At 44.5% G+C, this 26,714-nt stretch overlaps 1 protein-coding gene across 4 annotated transcripts in view; it reads left to right on the forward strand.

Moving 5' to 3' along the window:
• The first annotated feature begins 7,164 nt into the window (after positions 1-7,164).
• SMG7 (SMG7 nonsense mediated mRNA decay factor) overlaps positions 7,165-26,714 on the forward strand; it is a 50,872-nt gene continuing 31,322 nt past the window's right edge. For 3 of the 4 annotated variants that reach the window (XM_030279449.4, XM_030279448.4, XM_030279447.4), the window contains exon 1: positions 7,344-7,519. In XM_030279449.4, coding sequence (XP_030135309.1) covers positions 7,491-7,519 — 29 coding nt within the window. In that variant the 5' untranslated portion in view covers positions 7,344-7,490. Of the gene's footprint in view, positions 7,520-26,714 lie in introns of all 4 variants that reach the window. The other variant, XM_030279446.4, reaches the window with a different exon arrangement.

Here is a 26,714-nt window from a genome sequence, read left to right on the forward strand (position 1 = left end):
TTAGATTTTGGGCTTGTGTTGGGCTGTTTCCTCTGCTGCTCCTCCAAGCTTACCCTGAAAAGGAGAGAATCACAACTTTAGGAAAAAGGAGTGTCACTGCAGTTTACCACTGGTACTGTGCACAGCATAACTCTGCCTTTAAAACCACAGGTCTTGCCAGCAGGGAAATGAGTGCTCCTCTCCTGCACATTCCTACTAAGGATGGTGTCCTACCCACTTCCCTTGGAGGTGGTACAACTGCCCTGATATGAAATATGAGGACGTGCCCTTTACGAGGAAATTCATCACTGATTCCTTTTTTGCAGAAGAGGCTGAAGTTGAGGTGAGACAGCTGAATTTTTTCTTAATCCTGACTCAATTCCCTGCTAATTTTGGATAGGAAATTTTGGAGTGGAGCATGTTTTCCCTTTTGTAGCTTATACAACCTGCAGCTGTAGGAGCATCAAGTGCTGCTGTCGCAGAAGGCACAAGTGGACAAAACTGCCAGCGGTCAAGTTCTCCCACTGCCTGGTGATGCCAAACACATCCCACTGGTCCTGACAGCTCCTGCCATGCAGCTGAATCTCTTTGCCTGCTCTGTTTCACACCGGGGTTTGACCTTAAGCATCAGTGAAAGATCAAGATCCCCTGTCTGATGTAGGTTACACACTGCCTGGCCATGGTGGGGACGAGGTCTGGCCAACACTGTCAGGCTATGGTGAGGATGAGCTCTGGGCAGCCCTGTCTGTAGCTCTTCCCTGGCTTTCCTGCTGCCTGCTGGATGCTGAGTGATGTGGTGAATCAGCTGTCACTTAGCAACGCTGCCGGCTGGGGAGCAGCGGCAGGTTTTGGTGCGGGAGCGACGCCTGCAAGGCTGTGCCGTGGTTATTTCACCTTTTTCCCCCCTCAGTGTTTTCCAACTCAGCATGTATTTTCTTTTACTTGCTGCTTTTCCTGGACATGTGGGTGCAGGTTTCTCATGGCTGAAGATAACAGCCCCAGCTGCAAGAGCCAGATGTTCCCTGCCAGGGATTGTTGTGCAGTGCTGGAGCACCCTGAGAGCCCCAGCGGATTTGAGCTCCAACACAGCCCATGGTGGCAAGCAGCCATCTGCCACTTGCAGAGCTGGTACAGCAGGACACAGAGAGGGCAGAAGGATGATTAGCTGAGGTTTATTCCCTGAGGAAGAAAACAGCATGGAGAAACACAGGGAGCTCATATCAGCACTTCAAAATCATTGCCAATAGGACTTGAGGCCTGTGGCTCACACCAGGGGTATTTCTGCACATGGATTTCTCCAACTCTTCACCATCTGCACAGCCAGGCATCAAGAGCAGGGGGCCATGCAGGAGAAGGCAGGAAGATCATGGCTGTGTTCACTGGGGTGTGGGATGGGGACTCCTCAGTTCTCCCAGCACTGCCTCTCACCTTTTCCTCCTCTTGGGAGCAGGAAGAGAAACCTTCCAGCTTAAGGCTTTTAAACTGACAGTGTGCAAACTCTTCAAAAGAGCTCAAGTCTATCAGAGAAAAGGACAATTAGAGGGGCTTAAACCATTTGTGAACCCATCCTGACACATTTTGTAGCCTTTTCCAATAAGGACTAAGAAGCAGATTAAGTTCTGCTCCCCACATGCCAGCCCTATGACTCTAAGAAATTTTTGTAATGCAACAATGCACTTTAAAAGAAAGAACAAAAAAGGAAGAAGTCTTTCCTTGAGAATAAATGAGCAAAAAATTTTGAATAAGGGCTCACCTGGTAGCCCAGTTGGAATAAAACCCCTGGTTCCCATAAAAGAAGGTTTTTAGTTTATACCCATTTTTGAGATATAATCTGAATGTATCTAGCCAAAACTCAGGCTTGCAAACCCAGTCCATGGGAGGGAAAGGATTTGCAAATATAAGGAAGCCAGACTGAACTGGCAGACTGGGCCAGGCTAGACAGGCCAAACTGACCCAGTTGCTCATGGAACAATGGCACAGAACAATAAAAGGAAGCACTTGGGAGTAGCTGCTATGGTGGGAGTTGAGATGGGGAAGCTGCCAAACCCATGGTGACCAGGTCTGAGGCCAAATGGGGTGGGACAGCCTGGCCCAAAGGGAGTAATCTTCCATTTTGGATGACCCTTTGTAGGAGCAGACATTAAACAAGGAGGGAGTAAGCAAGGCTGAAAAGCAGCCAGTAAAAGACGTGTATTGTAAAATGCAGGTGAACCCGGTGGGAAGAAATGATGATGTCCAACTCAGTTCAGAAGGCTGAATGATTTTTTTATTATAACTATGCTATAATACATTAATATACTATATAAAGAAAGATACTAAAACTACAAACCTACTTGTTCTAACTACTAAATCTAACTCACCACCAACTTGTCACCCTGTTCATGAGTCCAGCCCCAGGTGGATTGGATTGGCCATCAGGCTCAAACAATCCTCACCAGAACCCAATCAAGCAATCACCCCAAGTAAACAATTCTCCAAACACATTCCACATGGGAAAACAAGGAGCAGAATAGAAATTGCTTTCTCTTTCTTTCCTCTATGCTGCACTGTGAAAAATCCTGAAAGAAAAAGAAATGTGCTTGCCACAGACATAACTTATAACTGAGGTTTGAAAATGATGAGTAGCCTGGGGAGCTCTTCCCAGGGCTTGGTTCCTCATGCACTGGGAGAAGATGCCAAAGGGTGCCATGAGATAAAGCTGGAGATCTATTGAGGCTGAGGACTTTACACCCTGGCTGTGGCCTCTGGGAGCTGATCCCCAGTGCTGTGCAGTGTTTCTGGGACACGGGGATGATATTCGAGGCCATCTCCTGGGGAAGGTCAGCCTGGGAACCCATTGCTCTCTTGCCCACACTCAGCAACACCAGCTGAACACTAGCCACAGATGCAATTAGCTTGGCAGCCCTTTTAATGTTTCTGAGGTTACAGCTCGGATCAATCAGTGCAGGTGGGATTGTAGCTGGGTTCTTGGGATGGGGAGTGAGACCGAGGCACTCAGCAAAGATCCCTGGGAATGGCTGCTTGCTCTCTCCCTTCCAAAAGTGAGCTTGCTTTTAGTTAGTGTGAAAGGGTGCTTCTGCCCAGAATGTGCAGCACTTATTGTCAAAAAATTAAAAGGAAATTAATCACTTTATGAATTATAAGGATTGGAAGCAATTTCTCTAAGAAATTAGGCCTATTTTATATTGTTTTTTCTTTCTTCCAGGTGATATTTGCAAGGGAATAATGAAGGTTTAACAAATCTCTACACAGTTGAAATTCCTGAAGTTTTACATACAGGCTATATTTGGGGAAAAGAGGTTATTATTAGGATGATACTTTGGTCATTAACAATTCAAAATCTAAGTAGGATAATCTGGGGTGACAACAAATACACTTTACTCATGATAACATAATTACCGATCAGGAAGAATAGAGGACAAAATTAGGATTGTTTAGGTATCTTCATGCTTTGTTTCTTCTTTCAAATGCTGTTGAGTGCTAGTTCCCCACATCACAGCATTTAGATTGAAATAATCACCAAACCTGAAGAGAATTTGATGTTTCATCATTCAGCTGTTGAGCTGTTCACTCATCTTTGCTTGATCCCAGGTTTTCATGCCTAGCAGCAGGAGAATGTGATGTCTCAAAGACATAAAAGCCAAAGTTTGGCACAGAGGGCAGTCCAGTGCCCCCTCTGTGCATGAAAATGGGCAGAATATCTGCACACAAAGGAGAGGCCTTGGACTCAGTGAGCCTCACAGGACAATTAAAGATGTGTTAATGAAGAAAGATGGAAGCAGGCTCCACATGGTCCACCTCTCTATTGTTGTCTTAAATGACCTTGAAGCAATCTCTTCCGTTGCCCTATCTGTTAATCTTGTCCTTGCTTACATCTTAGAGGTGTTTTGAGGATAAACACATCCAAGGTCTGTGAAATTCTGAGCTGGTATGGTGACAGAGGCAGTTGAAGGATGTAAAATGGAATCATGTTTGGTATTACAAAACCTTCTCTCTGGAGAGCAGAGCAGCTTCACTCCTGGGCATTTTGGCTTCATTGTGGCTGAGGGCTGGAATTAATTCAATAAGTTCACAGTGTCTCTGGTCTACACTCCTCTGGGGACCAAATCCTTTCCCATGGTCTGATATTAATAAAATGATAGACTACAGTTATTGACCCATAAATAACAAAGAAGATAATACAAGTTGACCTCTATAAGAAATCTGCTTCTTTTATCACAAATCTCTTGGAACAAAAGTAAGGGAAGATTGACTTGGGGGTCACCCTTAAATAGAAGTAAATTATCCCCTTGCTGTGTGCAACAAGAGGTTTGAATTAGAATTTCATAAGAAATAGAGCAAAGCAACCAGCAGCAATATCAAGCCCTCAGAAATGTTATGTGGGACAATCTGACAGCAAATCTGGAGTTGTGAAAAAGCCTTCTAAGAGTCAAGACATGCTGTCCTAACGGAGATCTATTTCAACAGTGCAGAAACTCAGAGGAAAACAAAAGTCCCCACAATTCAGAGAAAAAGCCCTGATAAACAAGGAAAAGTCTGCAAAGATTGTGACATCCTTTGCTTCTTTGTCTGGAAGATATTAATGAGGAGTGAGAAAAGGTGAAGGGAGAATTTGTGACTGGGCAGGTTGTCCTGATGGACCACAGGTTTGTCCATGCAGCTGCCCTTAGGGGCAGCTCTGCTTGGCAACTTATATTGGCATTAAGGAAGTTAAATAACACCAGCAATGACACTCAACAGATTTTCTTGAAATTATCCAGGGCTGCCTGTTCCCTACTATCCAAGGCTCAGAAGTCAATTCTGCCCCATGGGAACCTCTCTGGTCTTTTGGAGTGGCTCTGACATTGGTTTGGACCCAGACAAGACTAAATAAGACAGCCTCTGCCTCGATGTTGCTGTTCTTTCTTTGTGCCTGACCCAGCACAAGCGTGATGCCTCCAGGGAGCAATTTGTGGTCTCCTGGATGAGAACTGTGCTCATCAAGAGTGGATACAAGAATTGGGATTGTTCACTTGGAGAAGAGAAGGTTTTGAGGTGACCTCAAATAGCTGAAGGGAACTGACTGGAAAGATGGAGAGGGACTTTTGGCAGGGGCCTGGAGCAGCAGGACAGGGGGAATGCCTTTATTCAGGCTGATAGGGGACAGGGTGAGATGGGATACCAGGAAGAAATTCTTTCCTGTGAGGGTGGTGTGACACTGCCACAGGTTCTCAGAGAAGTTGTGGCTGCCCCATCCCTGGAAGTGTTCCAGGCTGTGCTGCATGGGGCTTGGAGCAAACTGGGATAATGGGAGGTGTCCCTGCCCATGGCAGAGGGGTTGGAATGAGGTGAGCTCTAGCAGTTTGAAGCCATTCCCCCTTGTCCTGTCACTCCAGGGCCTTGTTCAGAGCCCCTCTCTGTCTTTTCTGTTGGCCCTTCAGGTACTGGAAGGCCACAATCAGGTGCAAGATGCCCTGATGGAGCATGCTGGCTGAGGAGCAGAAGAATAAGCCTCCCAATCATACAGATTCCCCAGGGAAGGGGTCCCCAGACCCTTCACACAGCGTGAAGGGTCTGGGGAGAGTCCTGGACAATGTGCCCTGAGAGATGCCACTTCTAAGAGCAGCATTTGTGCATTGATGCAGAAGATAGACTCCCAGAGTACAAACTCAGCCTGGGCAGCACAGGACAGGCTCCAGGTAGGCAGCAGCAGCCCCAGTTTGCCCAGTGCTGAACCAGTTTGCTCCTGCTCTGCAGCTGAGAGGCTGGAGGGATGGAGCTGAGCCCTGGTCCTGCTGCAGCACTGCCTGAGGGGCTGCACAGGATTCCACGGGAGCTTTCCCATAGCTCGCTGCCCAGCCCTGGTCACAGTGAAACCAGGAAAACCATTCTGCAGCCTTGCAAGGCTCCTGTTTGAACACGCGGGGCCCTGAAAATAATTTCCTTAAACATGCTCCTTTTTTCAACCTGAAAAAAATATGGAGGATTTATTTTCAAAACATGATCTTTCATTTTGTCCTCAGTTCACTTACAGACTCAAATGACACAACTTGTAGTAGCCAGCCACCTCGTGCTCATCTGATCCCAAATTTTACTCAGGGAAAATTACTTCAGGCTGGCTTATTTGCTCAAATGGACACTGAACTCAGTGGGATTTTTCCTGCCATAAAAACCCAAATTGGAGCACAAATCAAGTCACCAAGTCAGCATGGGAGGTGGGAGCACATGGGATAAATAGTGGAAATACTGTAAATATTAAGCTGTGATAGAATGTTGCACCCAGGTGCAAGGTTACTGCCTGATGTGCCCATGTCCTGGCTCCATGCTGAGGTGACCCTACCTGGAGCACCATGTCCAGCTCCAGAGTCCCCAGCACAGGAAGAACATGGAGCTGTTGGAGCGAGCCCAGACAAGGCTACCAAGATGATCAGAGGGATGGAGCAGCTTTGTTATGAGGAAAGGCTGGGAGAATTGGGGTTGTTCAGCCTGGAGAAAATAAACTGCAGTTTATTCAGTGTGATCTAATTGTCTCAGGAAAGGAGAGACCTGAAGCAGGTCCAGCAGAGGCTGAGGAGAAGAGGAAGGGCATGGAGCAGCTCTCTTGAGGCACCTGAGCTGATCAGCCTCAAGAGCAGACCCAGGTGAGAGGGGCCCTCATCCCTGTCTGTCCCTGTCTGCAGGGAGGGCTCAGAGCAAGGACCAGGCTCTGCTCCCTGGGACCCAGCAATGGGACAAGAGACCATGGGCAGAAATGGATGCCCAAGAAGCTGCACCTGAAGATGACAAAGAACTTCTTTCCTGTGCAGTGACTGAGCACTGGAACAGAGATCAGAGAGGGTGTGGAGTCTCTCACTTGGAGGTATTCCAGACCGGTCGGGACACAATCCTGTGCCACGTGCTCTGGGATGACCCTGCTTGAGCAGGGAGGTGGGACCCAGTGACCCACGGTGGTCCCTTCCAGCCTGCCCCATTCTGCGTTTTTGTAGTTCAGTGACTGGGCACTGGCAGCGCAGGAGCTGTCGGCCCGCCGGCCCTGCGCGGGCGGGGAGGGCAGAAGTGACAAAGGCGGCGGGCCCGGCCCGGGCCGCAGGCCCCGCGATGCGCCGCGGTTGCCATGGCGACGCCGCACCGCCCCCTCGGTCGCCATGGCAGCGGGCGGGGGAAGGGTTTGCCGGTGGCGCCGCCGGAAGTGCCGGCGGGGGCGGGGTCCGGCCCGGAAGCGCGGCCGGCGCGGCGGGAGGGCCGCAGCGGCTCAGCGGGAGAGCGGCGGGCGGAGCCGCCGGGGCCGGAGCGGCGGGGCCGGGGCTGCCCGGGCCGCTGAGGGGCCGGAGCGGCGGGGCCGGCGGGGCGCGGGCCGTGCTGCCCGAGCGGAGCGCAGAGCAGAGCAGAGCGGGGACACCCCGCCCCTTCCTCCCCGCGGGCCCTGCACGGGAAGATGGCGGCGGCGGGAGGCGGCGGCGGCGGTGGCGCGGGGGCGGCGGGCCGGCCCGGGCTGTGAGAGCCGCGGCGGGACGGGCGGCGAGCGGCGGAGGATGAGCCTGCTGTGCGCGCAGTATCTCCGGTGAGCACCTGCGGGGCGCGGCGGGCGGGCACGGCCACGGCCGGGCGGCCCGGGAGCGGCGGGCAGCGGGCGGGCTCGGGGCCCTCGGGCCTCGCCGCGGCGGCGCTGGGCCGTGAGCGCCGGGCCGGGCCGGGCTGCGGGACCCGGCCGGGCTGCGGGACACGGCCGCCGCGCTGCCCAGCCCCGCGGCTCGGCTGCCGCATGGCCCAGCGCTCCCCAGCAAGGTCACGGCGGTGCCTCGGAGCGGGGAGGGTGGCAGAGTCCGCCCGCTTCCCTGCTGGAATCCTCCATCGCTTCCCGAGGAGCTGGCAGGGCAGCCCAACGCTGCGGAGCCAGCGCGGAGTTGGAGCCCGGCTGCGGGGCGGGAGCAGTGCCCGCAGCCCCGGGAGCTGCTCGGGAGAACGGCAGTAGCAGGAGCCGTGTCTCAGCCCTCAGTCACGGCTGGCACAGCCGGCCCGTGCCGGGGACGGTCAGCTGAGAGCCTGGGAGAGCAGCGAGGCTGCCAGGGCAGTGCTTTCAGACAGCCGTTCCTGAGTCCCTCGAGTGGAGAGCACGAGGTAGCTCACGTTGGTACGATAGGCTTTGGGGTGAACTTGCTGTTTGGTGGAGCTTATACCAAAATGCTCGTTCTCTAGTGGTTTAGGAAAGCAGTGTCCTGGGCTACAAATGGCTTTTCAGTAGCTGTAAGGTACCAACTGTCCAGATTGATCATGTTGTGTTACCTCTGATGCTTCAGGAACACCTCATGGAGAAGGAGGAGGTATGCCAAAAGGGCATGCATATTCCTTCTGAGGAGTTCAGGGCTTGGGAAGGATGTAAAAGGAGTGAATTCAATGAGGATTTTACACTTTGAAAGCACTTTCTATACGAAGTTCTGAAATACTTCAGCGGTGTCTCCTTGCTGGTTCTGCAGATTTCTCCCTTCCTCCTCATTTTGTCTTTTACCTCTGCTTACTTCTATTATCCCAGATCCTACCTCAGGTTTATTTCTTCAAAAAAGAAGAAAAAGTCATCTTTTTTTATCTAATAGTGAGTTTATGATCTTGTGCTCTTCCAGGTGAGTACACCTGTGCTGTTATGAAACTTCTCTAGTCTTTCTTTCCTCTTACATTATGACAAAACTTTAAAATACTTTCTATTAGTAATCTTCTACCAGCAAAAAACTTGCTTTTTTTTATTGTAGGACGTGTCTTAATAATACTGTAACATCTGGCTTCCTGTCCCTTCTTGTGGCTGCTTTGGGTTGTGGAAGGCTGTACCATGTTACACATGTTCCTGCTCCTGTCACCTTCCTGCACCACCAGGCTCTTCTTAGGATTTTGCTGTGCCAAGCTGGAAATCCTTCCTGCAAGCTGTGGGCAGGAATCACCAGTTTCTCCTCTCTTTGTTCCTCCCACACTTCAGCTCATCCTGGGTTGTTCCTGCTTTTTCCTGATTGCTTTGTTTATATTGTGCCAAAGCAACAGGCAGGCGTGTGTGCACATAACTAATGTCAGTGTCTCAGTCACCAAGAATCCTATCTCTTCCTAAAACAGGACAGTCCCCCTTCTAAACTTTTCAAGATTCTGTAGTCCATCATCTTCCTTCTGCCTCTAAAGACCATTTGGGTTTGTTCTCTGTGTAGAAGATATGCTCGGGGAAGTTTCCTTGAAAAGCTGTGAAATGCTTTTTTGCATCCACAGAAGGTACATTTAAATTGCTCGATTTGCATAGGGCAGAAACGCAGCTGCAGATTATTGCAGCCCAAGCTCATAAAGGGAACTGGGAATTAAGCCTCAGACTCTCGGAGCCAGTTCTGTTAGTCCTCTGTCTTAGGGAGGAGGGCATCCTCCTTTTTACTGTGGCAGGACAGGCTCGGTCCAACTGTAATGAAGAAGGAATAGACCAAAGTGTAACAATGAGGGGCAGTTTAATAAAACATTGTGCCAAATGAAGACATGAGCAAGTAGTCTCTGCTGTCTTCATTGTCTTAACACTAAGGGGGGACAGAAAAATTTCTGCAAGAAGTAATTTTTCTATGTATTTGGATTTTAGACAGAAATGAGATGGATTTCTAAGGTGAACATGTAATGACTGATTATCTAGTAAATGATGACTCTGCAAGAATCGATCTGTTGAAAAGATGAAGGGGGAAGAATGTACTTTAGGTGGCTACCTTAACTCTTCCACTTCTGGGTTCTTGCTTTCTGTATGTGTGTGAATCAGCTATTTTAAAATGCTATCCTTGAAGGACTGTGCCCCTTCAATCAACCTGTGAGAACTGAGGAACACATGAGCCCCCTACAGAAGTCTTCCAGGAAGAGCAAATAAGGTCAGGCTTCATGTACTGAGTCTTTGAAAAGTTACAGGAGAGTCTGTTTTTTTAAGTAATCTTCCTATGTTGCAATAGATTTTTAGGAATTTTGCTTTCCCAGTTTTATCCTTTCCAAAGTCACCTGTCAATAGTATTAGAGTGTATTCTCTCCCATCTAGTTTCCCACATAATTCTCTGGAGTCATTGTCACTTCTCAAAAGACTTGCACTGCATCTGGTTAGGTGAGTAGACCTTTCAGAGGGTTGTTTTAGGAGACAAGAACCTAAAAGATATTTTAGGAAACAGGGGCACTCTTCAAGTCTCCCTGTTCAGATGAATCTGTTCATTGCAACTGCCTGAAAATTTGTATCCATGCTATCTATTTGTGCTGCTTGGGAAATCTACAAGTACTACAAGTACTTGGGAAATCTACAAGTAAATTAATCTCATGGGGCACTTGTCTTGAAATAAACATTTAATGTGTCCTGCTAGATATAAACGAAGTCACTTTTAAGCAAAATATCACTGATAGGATTTCTGACACAATAGCACAGAAACTTCTGAGCACATCCATTTTATAAGCCAGTGTTGAGCTTTAGTTCATGTTTATTCACTTTAGAGAAATGATCTCTAATGCCAATTTTATATGTTAATGTTCAAAAAGGGGTTAACTAGGTTTCAGAAGTTTAGCAGTTTGACATATGATTGTCTCAATTGCATTTCAAAAAGATGTGAGCTCAGTTACCAGCTACATGTGGCATTGCTCTGGTAAACCATGGCTTTTAGCACAAGCACAAATGTAGAATAAAAAGTGCTTGAATTACAGGGCTTGAGCACTGCTTAGAAATTCCAGTGCTGATGAAGCAGCAGGTAGTTTCCTGTAGCCTTATGATGAGGCTATGACCAAATTCATTAAAGGTTTGACTGCTTTAATAATTCAAATTGTGGGTCTTTTTTCCAAAGACTCATCAGTAGCTCCATTAACTTCTGCATCTGCTGTGTTTCTTCATGGTTACTCCTTTGCTGTCTGCCAGCCTGTGACACACCTCTTTGCAGTGTTTCTTCACTTTTAAAGGAGAAGGGTAGAGAAGAGGTAATTGCAGTCTGTGTGTGAGCATGTTCTGGTGATGATTCCTGGTCAGGATGATGTAGAGGTGATGGAAAGGTACCAACCAGAATACTGTTTGAATGGGTCTCAGCAAGACTAAGTCAGTTATTTAATTATCTTGGGAGTGCATGAAGGAAAAAGTTAGTAAATGTAACCTCTTAACAGAGAACCCTGTGTCCCTGCAGTGGACTTCTTGGAGTTGGCAGGATCACAAGGCTGGAGGAAAGGCCTCATGAGGCTCCTGTCCAGCCTCCTGCTCACAGCAGGGGCAGCTCTGGGCTCAGGCCAAGTGCCCAGGGCTTGAAAACTTCCAGGGACAGAGACATTTTAGCCTTTTAGGGCAGCTTGAATATGCTTGTGGTGGAAAAGATTTTCTGTACCTCCAGTCTGAACCTCTCCTGTTTTATCTTATGCCCATTGTTTCTTGTGCTCCCACACAAAGAGCCTGGATCTATCTTCTCAATCCCCTCCCTGGAGGCATGTGGGAGCTGTGGGTGCCCTGGAGCCTTCCCTGCCTCAGACTGACCTAGCCTGGCTCCCACAGCCTCTCCTCCAGTCCCAAGTGCAAGCACTCCAGCCCTGACTGCTCTGGAGGCGTTGCTCCAGTTGTTCCACAGCTTTCTTGATTTGTCTTGGTATCTGAACAAGGCCAAATAAGTGTTGGAAGGTATTTCCTCCAGCTTTTTGTTTTCTGAAATGATTAATGCCACCTTCAGGCAGTGTTTACTCTTGAATTTTAGGCCGGGGACACATAGTGGGGCCTGCTTTAGCCTTCTGGGAGACACCTCATAGCGTGATGTTTTCTTTGGGGGATCATAAAGTCTCCCTTCTAGTTTTGTCTCTTTTTTTCTCTATACAAGATGTCTCCACCATTTGATAACTAGAATTTCTGCCAATATTTAATATGAGCAACACTTCTTATTCTTCTTTGAGGGTGAGAGTAATGATGTAAAAAGTTAAAGGTTGATGATGGCTACTATTTACTTAGGATCAAAAAGCTTTTTGTGGTGACCTATGAAGTAAAAAGACTCACAATCAGAAAAGTGTCAAGCAATTCCCCACTGAGCTTTCTGCTGAAGGAAATACATCTTGCTGAGAGCCTATGCTCCTCAGGTGTCTGGGCAGCAACTACTTGTTCCCTTTTTCCTATCATGGGCATCCAAATTATTGAGCATCCTCCAGTCACCCAGGGACAACTTGTGCTAAAGTCACAGTCACACCTGTGATAATTTTTTGTTTTTTCAAACCTAGATTCCTGAGGAAACAAGGCTTGTTCAAGTGTGCTGAAGTTGGTTGCTGCCATTATAACTTGGTGAAAGTTAGCTGGTTAGGTGATCATGGCTGGGTGATCCAAATAAGTGTGCCTGGTGAGAGAGAAGCAGGCAGAGTCCAGCTGGGGTAAAGCAGCACTTCCAGAACTTCCCCTCAGCTGTGGTGTGCTTGTTTCTGTGCTGGGGTTTGAGCATCCTCCTCTGTAGGGAGGTGACAGGAGGGATGGGAGTGCCTGTGCAGGTTAGCAGGTGCTGGGCATATTTTCCTGCTGGAGGGACTGGCAGGAAGGTGAACATGTGCCAAAGAGGGCTGCAGTAACCAGAGAACGTGACTTGCTTAGCACCTGGCAAAAGCTTGGCCATACAGACCCAGACCCAGGGTGGGTTTTAAACTTGAACAGCTCTTGATGGAAGTGTCTCGCTCTCCCTCACCCTTAACCCTGATGGGATGACATAAGTTTGTAAGTTTATGGCCAAGTCTAAAGTAAGCTGAACTGGGGAACCGCACTAGGTTAAAAGGGCTTTAGTTTTGTTTTTTACCCATGGGGTTTGGTCCAAGTAGGTTTCCTGATCCCACTCATTGTGTTACTGCAGATGTGCTGACAAAAAGGGTGATGGTGTGTGCAACAGGATTGAAGCACTAATGGTTAAGAGTGGGGTGTGACTGCTGCTTGGAGTGATAGTGCTCATTATCAATAAAGTGCTCACTGACCCACAACCCTAGTAACTAGTGTCCTGTTTCCTAGAATATGGCTGTAGCTATATCTAGAATATCATCCTTATAGAAGGTACCTGTTATCACTGTCAACAAACCATACCCCTCTTTGCAGTCTGTACTGAGATTCCCCTTGCTGCAGAACACAGTGTATGCTCCTACTGCACTGTGTGCTCTGCTACGAGGTTACTTGCACCACACTGTTCCAGTGACCTAGAAGTGCAGGTTAGTGTAAGTAAAGTTACAGCTGTATTTTTTTTTTTTTAATGGCAGGGATGATTCCTGTAGTGATTAGTTCTTGTTCTAACCTGCATATTGCTATGTTGTTTGATCTTTATTGGAAAAGAGAAAGTTCTGTTGTGGCAGTAAAACCAGGTGATGCTTGTCTGAGTGTTAATGAGGGAGGGCACCAAAGCATTTTGAAAAGGCCGCCCCCATGCCTGAGAATGAGGGTTGGAGAGTTTTTTCCCCCCAGTTTCTTCATTTCAGTGCATGGTAAGAAGATACATTTTCTTGGTGAATTAGCTGTTTTATTTAAGTATTCAGTGTAAAGTATGCTGTGATATTCTGGGTACTTGTAAAATCTGTTTCTTCTGTCCTAAGAAGTTGTTACAAGTAACCATAGCTTGATCCAGTGAGATGATTGTAGCCTCTAAATAAGCTGATCTGGGTACTGAATTGTATCACAAACTTATAAGTTAAGCAACTTAAATCTGTTTAAATCAGTGTATCTGGAAACTGAAGCTTCCCTGCTTTTGTTAGTTTGCCACATTGGCTGTTGTGGGTATTCCCTATTGGAGAAAGAAAGGTTGGTTGATGGGAGAAGACAGTGACTTGATGGATAAATGCCTTGGCATGTTCCCTGCCTTGCTCAGCCAGCAAAAATGAGTATAGAAGAGGAGTAATTGCAGTTCAAGTGCATGGTGGCTGGGGAGGGAAGAGAGTATAATTTGCTGTAGGATCTGATTTTGTTGGATGAAGAGCTGCTGGGGATTGTAGCGGTTTAAGGGTTCTTCATCTTCACAACAGTCGCAGAGATTCACTCATAGCAGCAGGCTGGTAGAAGAGCAGTTGAAGAGTGAAGCTATAATTTGTAAGGAATATATGTGGGAGGATACTAGTTGTTGCTTTCATTACTTTGAACTTGAGGATTGTCCTCATCTTACTGGAAAAACTTCACAGCTGCTGTCAGGCAGGAGGGGAATAAACCCACAGATTTTTTCCTTAAAATCATTAGCAGAGATGCATACTTTGGTTCTGTACTTTTTAATGTATTATAAGGGAAGTCATAGATTTCAGTGGTGCTTGGGAAAACACAGGTTTTCCTGTGCTTGGGGAGGGATATGGTATCTTATTTCTCCTTCTTACTGCTGTGGACAGAATAGAGGAATAACAAATTGTTTGTTGTGAAGTGAATTGAGGACTCTGAGTAATCATTCCAGGGTGGAGGGCTGGTGGCTTTGTGTGTGCCTGCTGAACACTTGAGTTGTTGCACTGGGCAGGGTATTGCTGGAAGCATTACAGCTGAACTGGAGTCATCACCAGCTGCCACTTGTGCAGCCCTGCTCCAAGTCCTGCCTTTGGGCCACACTTCTGGACTTGTCTGCCCACTGCTGCTCTTCCTGTTTGAATTTAAGATGAATTTTTCATTGTAAACTTGGGGACTTCCCAGATGACCAAATGAGGGGAAAATTACTTAAACAGTGTTCTGAAGCTGGGTGTTTAAACTCCTCTGAGTTAAATCAGCAGGTACTTGTTCAGAGCAATGTAATCCTGTGAGCTGGGGTGGAATAAACTTATTGGATGACATTAGGTGTGCTTTCTCTTCTTTCTGTATTCCAGTCGGACTTCTCTTGGATTATTCACACTGGCTTCTACACTCAAGGGATTATCATAAGGAAGCAGAAGGCTCAGGAGTCTCTGAATCTCTTGGGATTGTTACAGAGCTGTGGGTGACAGACTGAATTTCACTGATGGGACTCAAAGCAGAGATACCCTTGAGGTACTTAGGAGTCCTGCTAGAATTAATATTCTCTTCCATCTTCAGGGAAAAGAAAGATAATATTTCTGAAAGTACTTATGATGTGCTGAATACATCAGCAGTCTATTTCTAGGTTTTTTATTTCATTGTTTTTGGTGCTGAAAGTGTCCTCTGGTGCTCAGCCTCATTGAACACTTTCTGCTTTGTCTAATGGTAGTATGAGTAAAGCTGATTCTTATTATATTTCTCCCCCTCCTCTCCTCTGAAGCATTGTCTGTTTTTAGTCTGCAGGCCCTGCTTGTTGTACAGCTGAATTATCTGAGAGCTACTCTTTAGAAAAAAAGAAATTCACTCTGAGTGCAGAACCTTTAAGACAGATTCTGCCAAAATAGTGTGGGGAACATTTCTTGAACTACTTAAAGGAAACTACTTTTCTTTTTGGAAAACAGAAAAATTGACCTTTTGGGCATTAAGCATCTTTATTTCAGATTTTGGTGGTTTATGATGCCTTGATTTAATGAGGCCGTGAGAGTTGTTCCTATTTGGTCAGGCTATGGCACAGGGCAGTTTGTTTGGAGCCTGCCTGTTTTGGGCCCCCTGGATCCCCCTGTAGTCTGTGCTGTGTTATTTACCACATCTTAACTTCCCTACATGTGAAGAATAAATGAATTTTTGATAAATCTGTTGGGAAGACCATTTTCTCCCTTTATTTTATGATAGTCCTGTAAATTGTGCTACTGTCTGTTGCAGTGAAATTCTCCTGGTATTTGATTTGCCATGTCTTGTGTTGGTCTCACCATGATGTGGAGAAAGCATGTGGATATTGCTGTGTGTCAAACAGCTGTGACTGTGTGATAATATTTTTTTAACCCAAACAACCTTTGACAGCTTTGGTTCCTTCTGCAGACAGTATTGGTTTTGGCAGGGCCTTTGGGCATTCCTGCTCTTAATTCAAGGTACACTTGAGCTGTTATGAGGGATCTTTAGGGCAGATTTCCCAAACTAGCCTAATAATAACTGAAAATAGAAGTGCTAATCCTCTGTACCTATGGAGAAGGAAGAATGGGGCAAGACTTCTGGCTGTTGGAGTTGTCTGTCTTGAAGTAGTGTAAACACTACTGTAAAGTATTTATATCTGTCCTGAAGTAGTGTAAATACTTGTCAATGACATTGCCATAATCACAGTTGTGAGCAGTGAGACTTGATCCAGCCTGATATTCCTAGGAAAAAGCCAATCTGTTGGTAAGAATTGTGTTCAAAGGATTTAAGCCACATTTATAAGTATAAATGCAAGACCCAGACCCACCAAAAGTGTATAAAAACATGAAAACTGAAGCAGCTCTTAGAGCTCAAACATGCTGCTTAAGTTACTAGATAAATAAAGGGGATATTATTTCAGTTTTAAAAAGCTGAGGTTTCTATATTGGTCAATGACTGTAAATTAAATTTTTTAATTATGCAGAGTAATCTTGCAGTAAAGATCGAGAAGGATTTTTATTTGTCTTAATACCATTGATAGGTGTAATGTTGAACATGTATGTGAACTCTTTAACTAGAAAAGAAGTGATAAAATCCTTAATATGCATTGTTGACATGCATCTGAATTATTACAGGAGGCCTTAATTTATGAGCATGTCACACAGATTATGCCAGGGCATGAACGTCTGGCAGGTATTCCACCCAGCTTGAACATACCATGACTATTGAGTTTAGAGATTTATTTTGTTTTGAGGTAAATGGTAGGAGATATGGGGCTTGGGGCAAAGACACCTGTAGGTGAGTGGCTTGCTCTTACTTCAGCTGGACTATTTGTTTTCTGGTTTTGATATCAAGGACTAAAATGATCTTTAATGCTTGAAAGCGCCCAGAAAAATATTTGCAGTGTGTTTCTAATGAAGATGTCAAGTGCTGGCTGATGCTGCTTGTGCAACTAGAGACTATTTTGGTCCCTTCCATCACAGGTGGCCAGTCAGAAGTCAGCACTAAAAAAAGTGCTGTATCTGCTTGTAACATTACATTATCTGCTAAGAATTTGGGGATACTCATTCAAGATCAGTTAAAATTCTGTACTCTTTCATTAAAGATGGTTACAAAAATGTCTCTTCTGTCCTGCATAACTGATTGTGTTAATGCCTGAAATATTTCTTTGAGAACTGCTATGCTGGTGCATTAGGTGATGTGGGTCAAGAGTGTTTTGTCTTCAGGAAGGACAGATCCAAAAGACATGAAGATCTTTGGGCCTTTAAGGACTCAGGTGCAGGAAATTTTTTGTATAATGGAAAATGCTGTTGAACATATGGATTTCAGATTTTGGTATTAATGCAGCATGATTCAACTTGTTTCCCTGTTTTATTGTCAAATGCTGAAGCACAGTGCCAAAATTATTCTATTTTCGAACTCCTTTTGGACATGCTGGTATACTACACAAAACAAGTGACTGAAATTCAGTCTATAGTTGATTGCAAAGTGGAATGCAAGGTCTGTATTGGCTTGTGCAGCCTGAGTAACACAGAAATGTTGAGTTTATAACTGGCAACTATGTAGTCACATGTTGAATCTTTTGATGGCATTGTCTCTTGCTTAATATGCCTCAAAGGTTTGGGGAATGTCTTCTCTGAGTGAGGACAGTCACTACACTTCCCCAGGTTGCAAAAGTAGCAGTGGGTTGAGCAAGGCTGGTGATTTTTGCTGCTGGATTTTGGTGGTAGGAAGGAGCTTGAGTGGGTGAACCCAAGGCACACAGCAATTCCTGATGGCAAGACATAATGCCATGTGGGAATGGTTTGGCAGAGTGTCTGGGGTGCTGCCTAGGGCTACAGAGGTGACTTGGTAGGACTTTTAAAACAAGCAACTAAATGCTTGTCAGAAATAGCATCAGGGTGATGGAATGGGCTGTATAACCTTTTGAGGGCCTTTCTAGGCTTTCAGTTTGATTTTCAGGTGGGATGTGTTAATCCATTGCTATGGAGCCTTTTCCTCAGCCTTTGCAGAAGATAATGAGGTCTGGTCTGACTGCTGAAAGGGAGACTGCAATCTGGAACACTGCATTCACTTTATTCTTTTCTACAGTTTATGTTTAGTAAAGGTCTGCTAAACCCCCACGTTTTCCCATATGTGATTCATAAAGCAGATACTGATTTGTAGTCAGCTGAACATCATGTGAACTTTTCTGACATAGAACTAGAAAGGACTGTCTTTAGGTCTTGAGATTAAAATTTGAAATAATTTATTTTTTTAAAATAAAAATAGTTAGACCTCACAAGTAGATTTAACCTTGGGAGTTATAAATTTACTCAGATGCTTGCTCTTAACCAATCCATTAGTTTTCAAAACAGGAAAGGAGGTTACTGGTTAACTGGGAGTACCTGGCAGCACTCAGTGGGGCAATGGTGGCAGCAGATCTGTTTGGAGGCAGTTTGGGCCTGCTGGAGCAGAGCTGCACAGGTCAGCTGGACTTGGGCCAAGGAGCTGCATCTCTTCAACCAGGCTGGATTTCCTCCAGACCTCTTGGTGTTTGATAGGCCTCCAAAGCATCAAGCTGCGTTTTTCCTGGAGAAGACATTTCTTGTAGTAGTGTATCCATCTGCTTCCCTTCTTCTGTGCTAGTAACATTTGCTAGATCTGAGATGGTTGGGTTGGTCATAGGTTTCCCTGAATACAGAACAGAGTAACTTCCCATATTCCAGGAGTACCATGTGTTTTGGTGATGGACTTGGGTATTGTAGCCAACAGCCCTTCTGGATGAGCCACTCCTGAACTGAGGAGAGCCAACAGCAGAGGACTGCAGGTGAGTCGTGTGTTGCTAAGCCAGAAATTGTTTGAATACTCTAGCTGGAAAGTGAATTTATCTCAGAACAGCATTGCCTATGTGTTTCTGATAGAGAATGGGGAGTAGCTAATGAGACTCCTGTAAATGATTGGCAGTGATGTACTGAGTACCCATTTAATTATCATAAATGGAGGATACAGTTCTCCCTGACTGGTGTTCAGCCTTCTGCTGTTACTGTGCTTTCAGAGTATGGTTTGCATGTAATTTCAAGATGGAGAATTAAAAATAATTTCTAAGATGCATCTTGCAATTAGGATCATATCCAGATGTAATCAGGGTGTGTTTTTGTCAAGGCTTGTGTGCACCATGTAGTGTCCTTTCAAACCTCTTAAGAATGAGAAGCTTTTTAAAACTTGGGTATGTCATGTTTGTGCATAGATGTGTGCTTTGATATTGATGTGATTGGGAGTTTATAGAACAAATGGGATTGGCAAAAACAGTTTACAGTTACTGAATGACCACAATATTTAAATATCAATTTTGCTTTAAGGCTTACATTTCGGAAGACCTTGACTATCTGGGCATAGATCTTAGAACTCGGAGAACACATGTTGAAAATGCTGAACTCCACTGTACCTATCATAGCTAACTTGCTACAAACACAGTATGAGGGATTACTTGTGCTTTATTTCTGCCACCTCTGATGGTACCATCTAATGGATTTGCTCTTTATCCATCTGCTGCTTAGCAATGAAGACAGTATCTCGAATTCCCAGTAACTGACTCCTCTTAAGTGATCATTTCCTCTGTGTTGGAGTCATTCCAGCCTTACTGAGCATAAAAGTCAGCATTTGCCTCTATTCAAGGGGCAATTTGAGGCAGAGATTGGGAGGAAGAGGTTCTGTAGGGAACACCTAAAATGAGCAAGAGATCTGAGTTTTATATTCCAAGCTGTTAGTGGAGGTTGGAGGCAGCAGGAAACATACAGAGCTGAAAGTCAGAATTTAGATGCTGCAGTTGTTGCCTTCTTGATGCAAAGTGGAGTGGCCTTTCTCGAGGGAAATGTTTGTCACTGCTCTCCAGCTCTGGGCAGGCGAGAGGGCACATTTTGTCTGCGTGGCAAGTGTGGCACTGAACTGACTGTAATTTCTGTCCTTTGAACTGCATTCTATAGACTTGTCCAGGAGTTCCTGTGCAGTGTCTGAGGGCCTGGTATCTGCTGCCTGACCTGATCGAGCTTCTGCAGGGCTGACTTGAAGAGCAGAACTTTCTGAAACTGATTTGATGATACCCATCTGAAGCTGATCTCAGTGCTCAGATATCTGCACTTTCCGTAATTCTGGAAATTGTTTTCATTGCAAAAGCTGTTAAAAGAAGTAATGTTCACTTGTTCTAACATCTGTTGTCTGCAGCTTCCAGCCCGTTAGCACGAGTGGTTTTACAAAGTCAGGAACTGTAATGTAGCAAATTACTGCTGGTGTTACTATACGTTTATCACCACAGAGACCTGATAGTGTATGCTCTCATCAGGGTTTGAAAGAGCAAAAAAAGGGTGTGAGAAACAACACCTTCACTTCTTAAAATTTTAAAAGGTTTATTGAACCACAACAAGGGACTCAATAAGGAAAAAGAGACAGTGTGGGGTGCTTAGCTGCAGCCAGAGGCACACTGCCCACACCCATAGCAATCCTTATTTATGCTATTGACAAGCCAAACCCCTGCTAAGCCAACCGTCCCCACACTCGTGCATGGTTCACCCTTCCAACCCAGCTCTTCCTTCATCTCGCCTCTTGGAGTCTGTGCAGTCCTTCTTGCTTTGACTTTCCCAGTGGTCAGAGATCAACTTTCAATGTTACAAAATTTATATTAAAAACCCACCAGATCTTAACAGAACTTCTTTTAACCTTATAACATACATTTAACATTTGCAAGAGCCAACATCACACTATACATTTATTACAAGGACATAATTCAGGGGGGGTTTATTGTTGTTCAGAAGATAATTCTGTTGCTTCTCCTTGCTCAGTCTCAAAACCTCGTGGGAATTATCATGGCAAGTTCAGTTGTAAACCTCTCACTTCCCTCTTAGGGCTGTAGTCCTAAGAACTGGTAAGTATTCTGTGTGCTTCCCCAAAGTTCCTTATTGTGGGTAGTGAGGGAGCAGAGCTTTGTTTTGGTGTCTGTCTTCCTTTAAAGGAGAGGGCTGTCAATGACTGAGAGGATTGGAGGGCAATCTTGAAGTTTTTGTGCACTTGTACCTTTAAGATTGCATTAGTTTTGAAAAATCTATTTGTCCAAGGAATGGTGTAAAGATTGGAGGAGATAGACAGAGAGATTATGTATTTGATCTTAAATGTTTTGCCTTTCACTTATTCTCAGGTGAGCTGCAAAGCTGACATATTGTCAGCCAGTGTACTAAATGCAGTACTGTATGGATGTGGCAGGATATTCCATAAAAGTATTACTTTTTACTGTTTGCTATTCAGTTTGCTTTTGAAGGTGTTCCTTAATGTGAAAATATATCAATGTCTTGAATCGCCACACATATTAAATATCCATTTATTATTTCCTGAACATGCTTTTTTTTGTAGCTAATGAATTCTTATTACTGTTACTAAACCAGAATTTTTCTATACTGAAAATAGTGTCAGGGTTACCTGTGAAGCTACCCTGTCATGTCCTGGAAGGTAAACAAAGTTAAGGTGACTGGAGTTTTTGTGCTTTTCTTTGTTGGGCAGCATCTGTTTAGAGGATATTTTTATCCCTGCTGTCTTTAATAAAATTCCACATAACTAGTAGGTCAAGATGATGGGTTAAAGAACAGCATAGTCAGTATTTGTAAAAAAATTACTATGGAAACGCAGCTGAGCTTTCCTGAGCTAGTCTTATTATATTTATTGCCAGCTGTTCTTGCTTGAACTGGAAAATACAGGTTATTGGGTATATAGTTTTCAGGTTACTCTCCTGGCTTAAATTTTTGAGTTCTATGGAACAGATCAAGGCATATTGCTGATCCTGAAGGGCTGGACCCCATTTCTGAGGCATTTAGCTCACGTTCTGACTCCAGGTTTTGTGAGGAGAGGGAGAGCGGAGAGCCTGGTGGAGGCAGTGGAATGCCGGGAGCCTGAGCAGTGTAGGAGATTTGAATTTCCCTCTCTGTAGATTAAATCAGAGAATAAGAACACCTTAACTTCCCTTAGGAGTGTTTTTACCTTTGGGGCACATCATTTTAAAATCTTGGGACAAAGAAACTGACTTCCATGAAACTGGAGGAAGAAAATGTGTTAGATTGAAGCTGACTGCAAGGATACTTCTACCCTTATCTAAGGAGGAAGATTGTCAGCTCTGATCAAACTTGGAAAGAGTTGCTTTTGGTGGATGTGTTTTGAGGAGAAGGAGGGAAGATGGGATTAAGAAAAATCGTGCTCTGTGTCCCCATTTCTCAACATCCTCCTCAGCTACAGTGGGAACACAAAAGGAATAGAGCAGGATTCCCTGTGGAGAGGGTTTGTATTCAGGTGGTGATTGCTTTAATATCTGCTTGCAGAAGTGTAGGGTTTTTTTACTGGTGATGAAATACTTGTTTCTGTGGCTTTGATCTACAGCTATAATCTGATTAAACTGCAGGTCAAGGAAATTAGCTGTACCCTGGCTTCAGCTGCCTGTAAGAGGAATAATAAGATTGAAACTACTTAGCACATAAAATTGACAATAAGATGGTTCTGTTAAAGGTGTTTATTGTTGGTGTGTGTTAGCAGTGTCCTTCCAAGGCACATGGAACATTTAATTCCATGACCCACAGGCTGCAGATCTCTTGCTTCTTCAGTAAGAGCTGACATCACCCAAACCTGCCAGATCCCAAAGCAATTCCGGAAATTTGTGCAAGCTATGGTCATTTAAACTAAGTGGCAACACTTGAAAGTTTGGAACACTAAGAACTTGTTCAATAGAGGTAAAGCTGTTAAAGTTGTTTAACAGTACATGTCTGATGTACAAGTAAGTACAGTCTGTACACACACGAATAAGTAAAATCTTTGTTGGATGCTATGTTCCCCTGCAAAATCCTGATTCCATCCATTTACCCTTTCAGGGAAAGGTGTGTGAGGCTGCTAAAGAAAAAAAAAACCCCACTGAGTATTAAAACCATTATATCTTTGCTGAAGATAACTGTTATTTTGAGGAAAATCTAAAATGACAGGTTGTTGCGTTGAAGTTCCTTCTGGTGTGAACCTTGCCAAATATTGAAATTATGAAATTAAAATATTAATTTAAGTGTATTTGACTTTTAGTATGCTAGTATAGAAAATTTACCTTTTCTACCCAAAATGAAACATTTCTTACATTTATGCTATACATTCTCTGTATTTTTCTGTTGCCTTTCAGAAGAATGAAAGCCTTCTAGCAGTGCCCTTGAGGAGCCTCGAGATCAGCCACCTCCTGCTAAGGCACATTAGGGTGCAGATGCTTTTCACTGTGGTACAGTTTTTTTCACACATCTCCAGGAAGGAGAACGGCAGGAGTATGAATTTCTGCTTGGAGTGAAACTCCTGACCACTTAGTTTTTTAGTTTTTAGTAGTATGATTGTATTCTGATGGCTTTTTTAAGCCCAGCTGCCTGGATTCATTGCCCATTTTAGTCATGTAAATCCTCAATTCCTTATCAGGGGTTGTGTTACTGAGATTTGATGAGGGAACTGATACAGCTGCTGATGCTTAAGGCTGTCAGGGGAAAACCGGGTGGAGTTCCCCTTCAGGAAGGGTGAAAGCAGTGTTGTGTTCCTGTTGGCTTTGTGAGGTCTGGGGTTTTCCATGTTTGCTGTAGAATTTGTCATGCCACAGCAGATCATGCTTGGCAGATCCTCACTGTGAAAGTGAGAGGTGTGGCGTAAGTGAGGCTTGACTTCCAAAAACAGAGGATGTTAGCTGAGTAACACAAAACTGCCGATTTTAGAAGTTGGGCTTAATTTCATTGTCTTATCTGTGCTTGATAATGGAGCTTGTTAGCAGACCCCTGCTTGTGTAGAATGGATATGGCCCTATTAGAGATGCAGGGTGGTGCATGCAGAACTGAAAATTTGTGATTGAGTGCTTTGAATTATAGCAGAACTGTAGACAGATATTGGAACAGAAATGAGTTCTTTTGGGGACAATGGTAAAATAGATCCATTTGTTCAGTGATATGCAAATAGAGTTGGAAGTCAGATGGCAACAAGAGGAAAACTTGAATAGAATAGTTAACCAAAGAGGCTGTATGATCTTTTCTTACATGTTTTTAACATCAAATTAAGCAAACTTACTCTAGTGTTAAAGAGTAGGTGTGACTGCATGATCTTTTGATGTATCTTTCAGTGTGATGGGGTAAACACTTCAAAATACATATGGGAGAGACATTCCAATATTTGCAGGATTTTCCTTCTGTACTGCTTACCAGCTTAAAGGAAACAATTGTTTTCTTATTCTGCTTTGGGAAAACTTGGAAGAGGGAAAATGAAATGTGTAAATGTGTCTTTCTTGTCTTCCTTTACCAAGTCCAGTAGTTCATTCCAGATTAAATGTAGCCTCCGAGTTCCAGCAAAACAGATATATATATACTCTCAGGTTGTTAAGAGAAGAAAAGTTTATTTTTTCCTCTGTGGGGACTTAAATTTTTATTTATCTAATACCTTCAGAACCTTGAGAGACAATCCTAACTACTGTTTTTTTAAAGTTTTGAAGCTTTTCAATTTTATTAACAAAATGAAAATTCCTTTAGCTATCAAATTGTATGGGAGGCTGTTATATTTCAGTTTAAAGTTTGACTAAGGCACAGAGCTGAATCTGCATATTTGGTTAAGAAATGATAAAGAGTAGCTATTATGATATATAGAGGTGGTATATGGAAATACTTGAAATATAATTTTTTGAACTATGGTTTGGATCAAAAAAAAAACATAGGGAAGCTTGACTGAACTGCTGAATCCAACTGGGCAAGGAGATACTTGAAAATACTCTGTAAATGATACAATGTGTAAAAAAGCCCCACCAGGTTTTCTAGAAGGCAACCTTTTTTACCCCAGAATGAGTCATTCTAATATAAATTCAGTATGAGGTGGTACAATAAAATATGTGTCCAGAAAAGCTTGTTAAAAATGCTAGGTGATAGAAGGAGCCATTGGCACTGTGAGAAACTCCTATCAGTCATTCCTGGTGAGCTCCAGTGGGTGCAGAACAAGTTTACTACCCAGGCTGCCCCCTCTTATCCCGGCTTAGAATGCAGCTATTTGAAACAAATTGTTTCTAGGTGGAAATGAGAAGCAGCATACTAATCTTAGGTTGACTCTCCTAATTTATTTGGCATCTAGGAAGTATGGAAATAATTTCTATACATTTTATTAAAAATTACAGTGACAACCTCTTCAGTATTGTTTGTTGCAATTTTATAAATTATACAAGGCAGTCTGTGTTATGGTCAGTGAAATGATTGGTGCTTAAGTCTCTTGTTCTGTGAGACCATGAGTCTTCTCTTCCACAATAAAGTGTTTTTAAATAAGTCTTTTTGGTAGAAGCTCGGATCTAGCCATATGATTAAGTCTGCATTTACAGAGAGTCTGTCAGCAGTTGCACTGATATAAAGGCTGAGGCTCTCTTCACCAGAATTCTCTAGGCAGCAGTAGGGCAAGCTTCTGGGGGGAAAAAAAATGCTTTTACATTTCCCCTTTTAAAGATTATACTTATTGGAAGGTAGTTCTGCACAAGTAATTTCCAGAGGAGCAGTTCTTGGCTTTTAAAGGGCAGAGCCTTTGTGCCTGGACGAGAATTCTGGGCTCATGTCTGTGGCTGCGGTCCTGTGTGTCCTGCTGGGGCTGAGCCTCTTGGCGTTTGTGGCTTTGGCAGCACAGATTGTGTTCTCAGCTCAGAGGAGACCTTACAGCACTGGAGGATGTTTGAAGCATGAGCCAGACTGTAGGAGCTTGGCTGGCTGTTCAGAAAAGCGAGATTCCAGCACCTGAGCAAGTCAGCTTTTCCTTGGGAGCAGTGGCATCACTGGCTGCCAAGTCCCAGCACCACAGCCCTGGCTCAGCTCTGTGCCTGAGCAGACTTGCAGGTCAGCAGTGCAGGGGCTGCTGCAGCACAGCCTGCACAGGAGATTGCTGTCCCTCCTTGTCTCTTGGCTCCATGGGGGCAGCATCTGCTCATTCCCATCCTGCTGGCTGCAGCCACACGCAGCCATCACTTAGGTGCCTCTTGTTACCTCTGTGTGAATGAGGAAGAACTGTTTCTTGGGCTTTCAGCTTTCTTCTGATACAGTAGCTAAAATTTGCATTGCTTGTCTTTATATCTTCTTTCAGTGTTCCCTGCTTTTAGGAGTTAAAAAAAGCATATTAACACCTTTTTGACATAAATAAACTAAAAGAAGTTGTCTTAAAGGCATTAAATTTGGATCAGGTGAGGAATGTACAGGTTCACTTCTCGTATCAGTTAAGATGTTCTTGACTTTTGTTCTTGACAGTTAAAGCTCTTGGGGCATCCCATTACTTCTTGGGTGGAGGCGGCTATGGTGAGCTGTTATAGATAATGCATTTAATAAACAGAAATTTTGCAAAGGGACTTAACAATTTACATGTTCCTAATATGTATCCTCTTCTGACACCTTTTTAATTCTCATGTGGATCTCAAAACCTTCCCTGTAATTTGTGGCCAGTAGGTAGATCCCAGAACAAACTGAAAAACTGTTCACAGTCAGCACAACTTCACATTGGCAAGAGAAAGTAAATGCTGATTTCCACAGCCCCTTCAGGGATTAGGTGGTGCTTTCTCCTGGCTCTCCATTCTTTTCCAAGCTGGCATCTGACATTCATGTTAGGCACAGTGTGTCTTCGAACTGTATTTGTTTTTAGTTTTTTTCTGAGGCAGGTGAAGGGAGCATACCATATGCTGGGAGGATTCCATGTCCGGTGTGGAAAGCTTGCACTCTCCAAATCTACTTCATCACCTGAGTGCATCAGGAACAGAGGGACACATCTCATCCAAACCCAGCCTCGTGTCCCCTCTGCCAGCCCTGGGTTTATTGTGTCCATC

The sequence above is a fragment of the Taeniopygia guttata genome, chromosome 8 (assembly GCF_048771995.1).
Source record: "Taeniopygia guttata chromosome 8, bTaeGut7.mat, whole genome shotgun sequence".
In the NCBI taxonomy this organism is placed as follows: Eukaryota; Metazoa; Chordata; class Aves; order Passeriformes; family Estrildidae; genus Taeniopygia; species Taeniopygia guttata.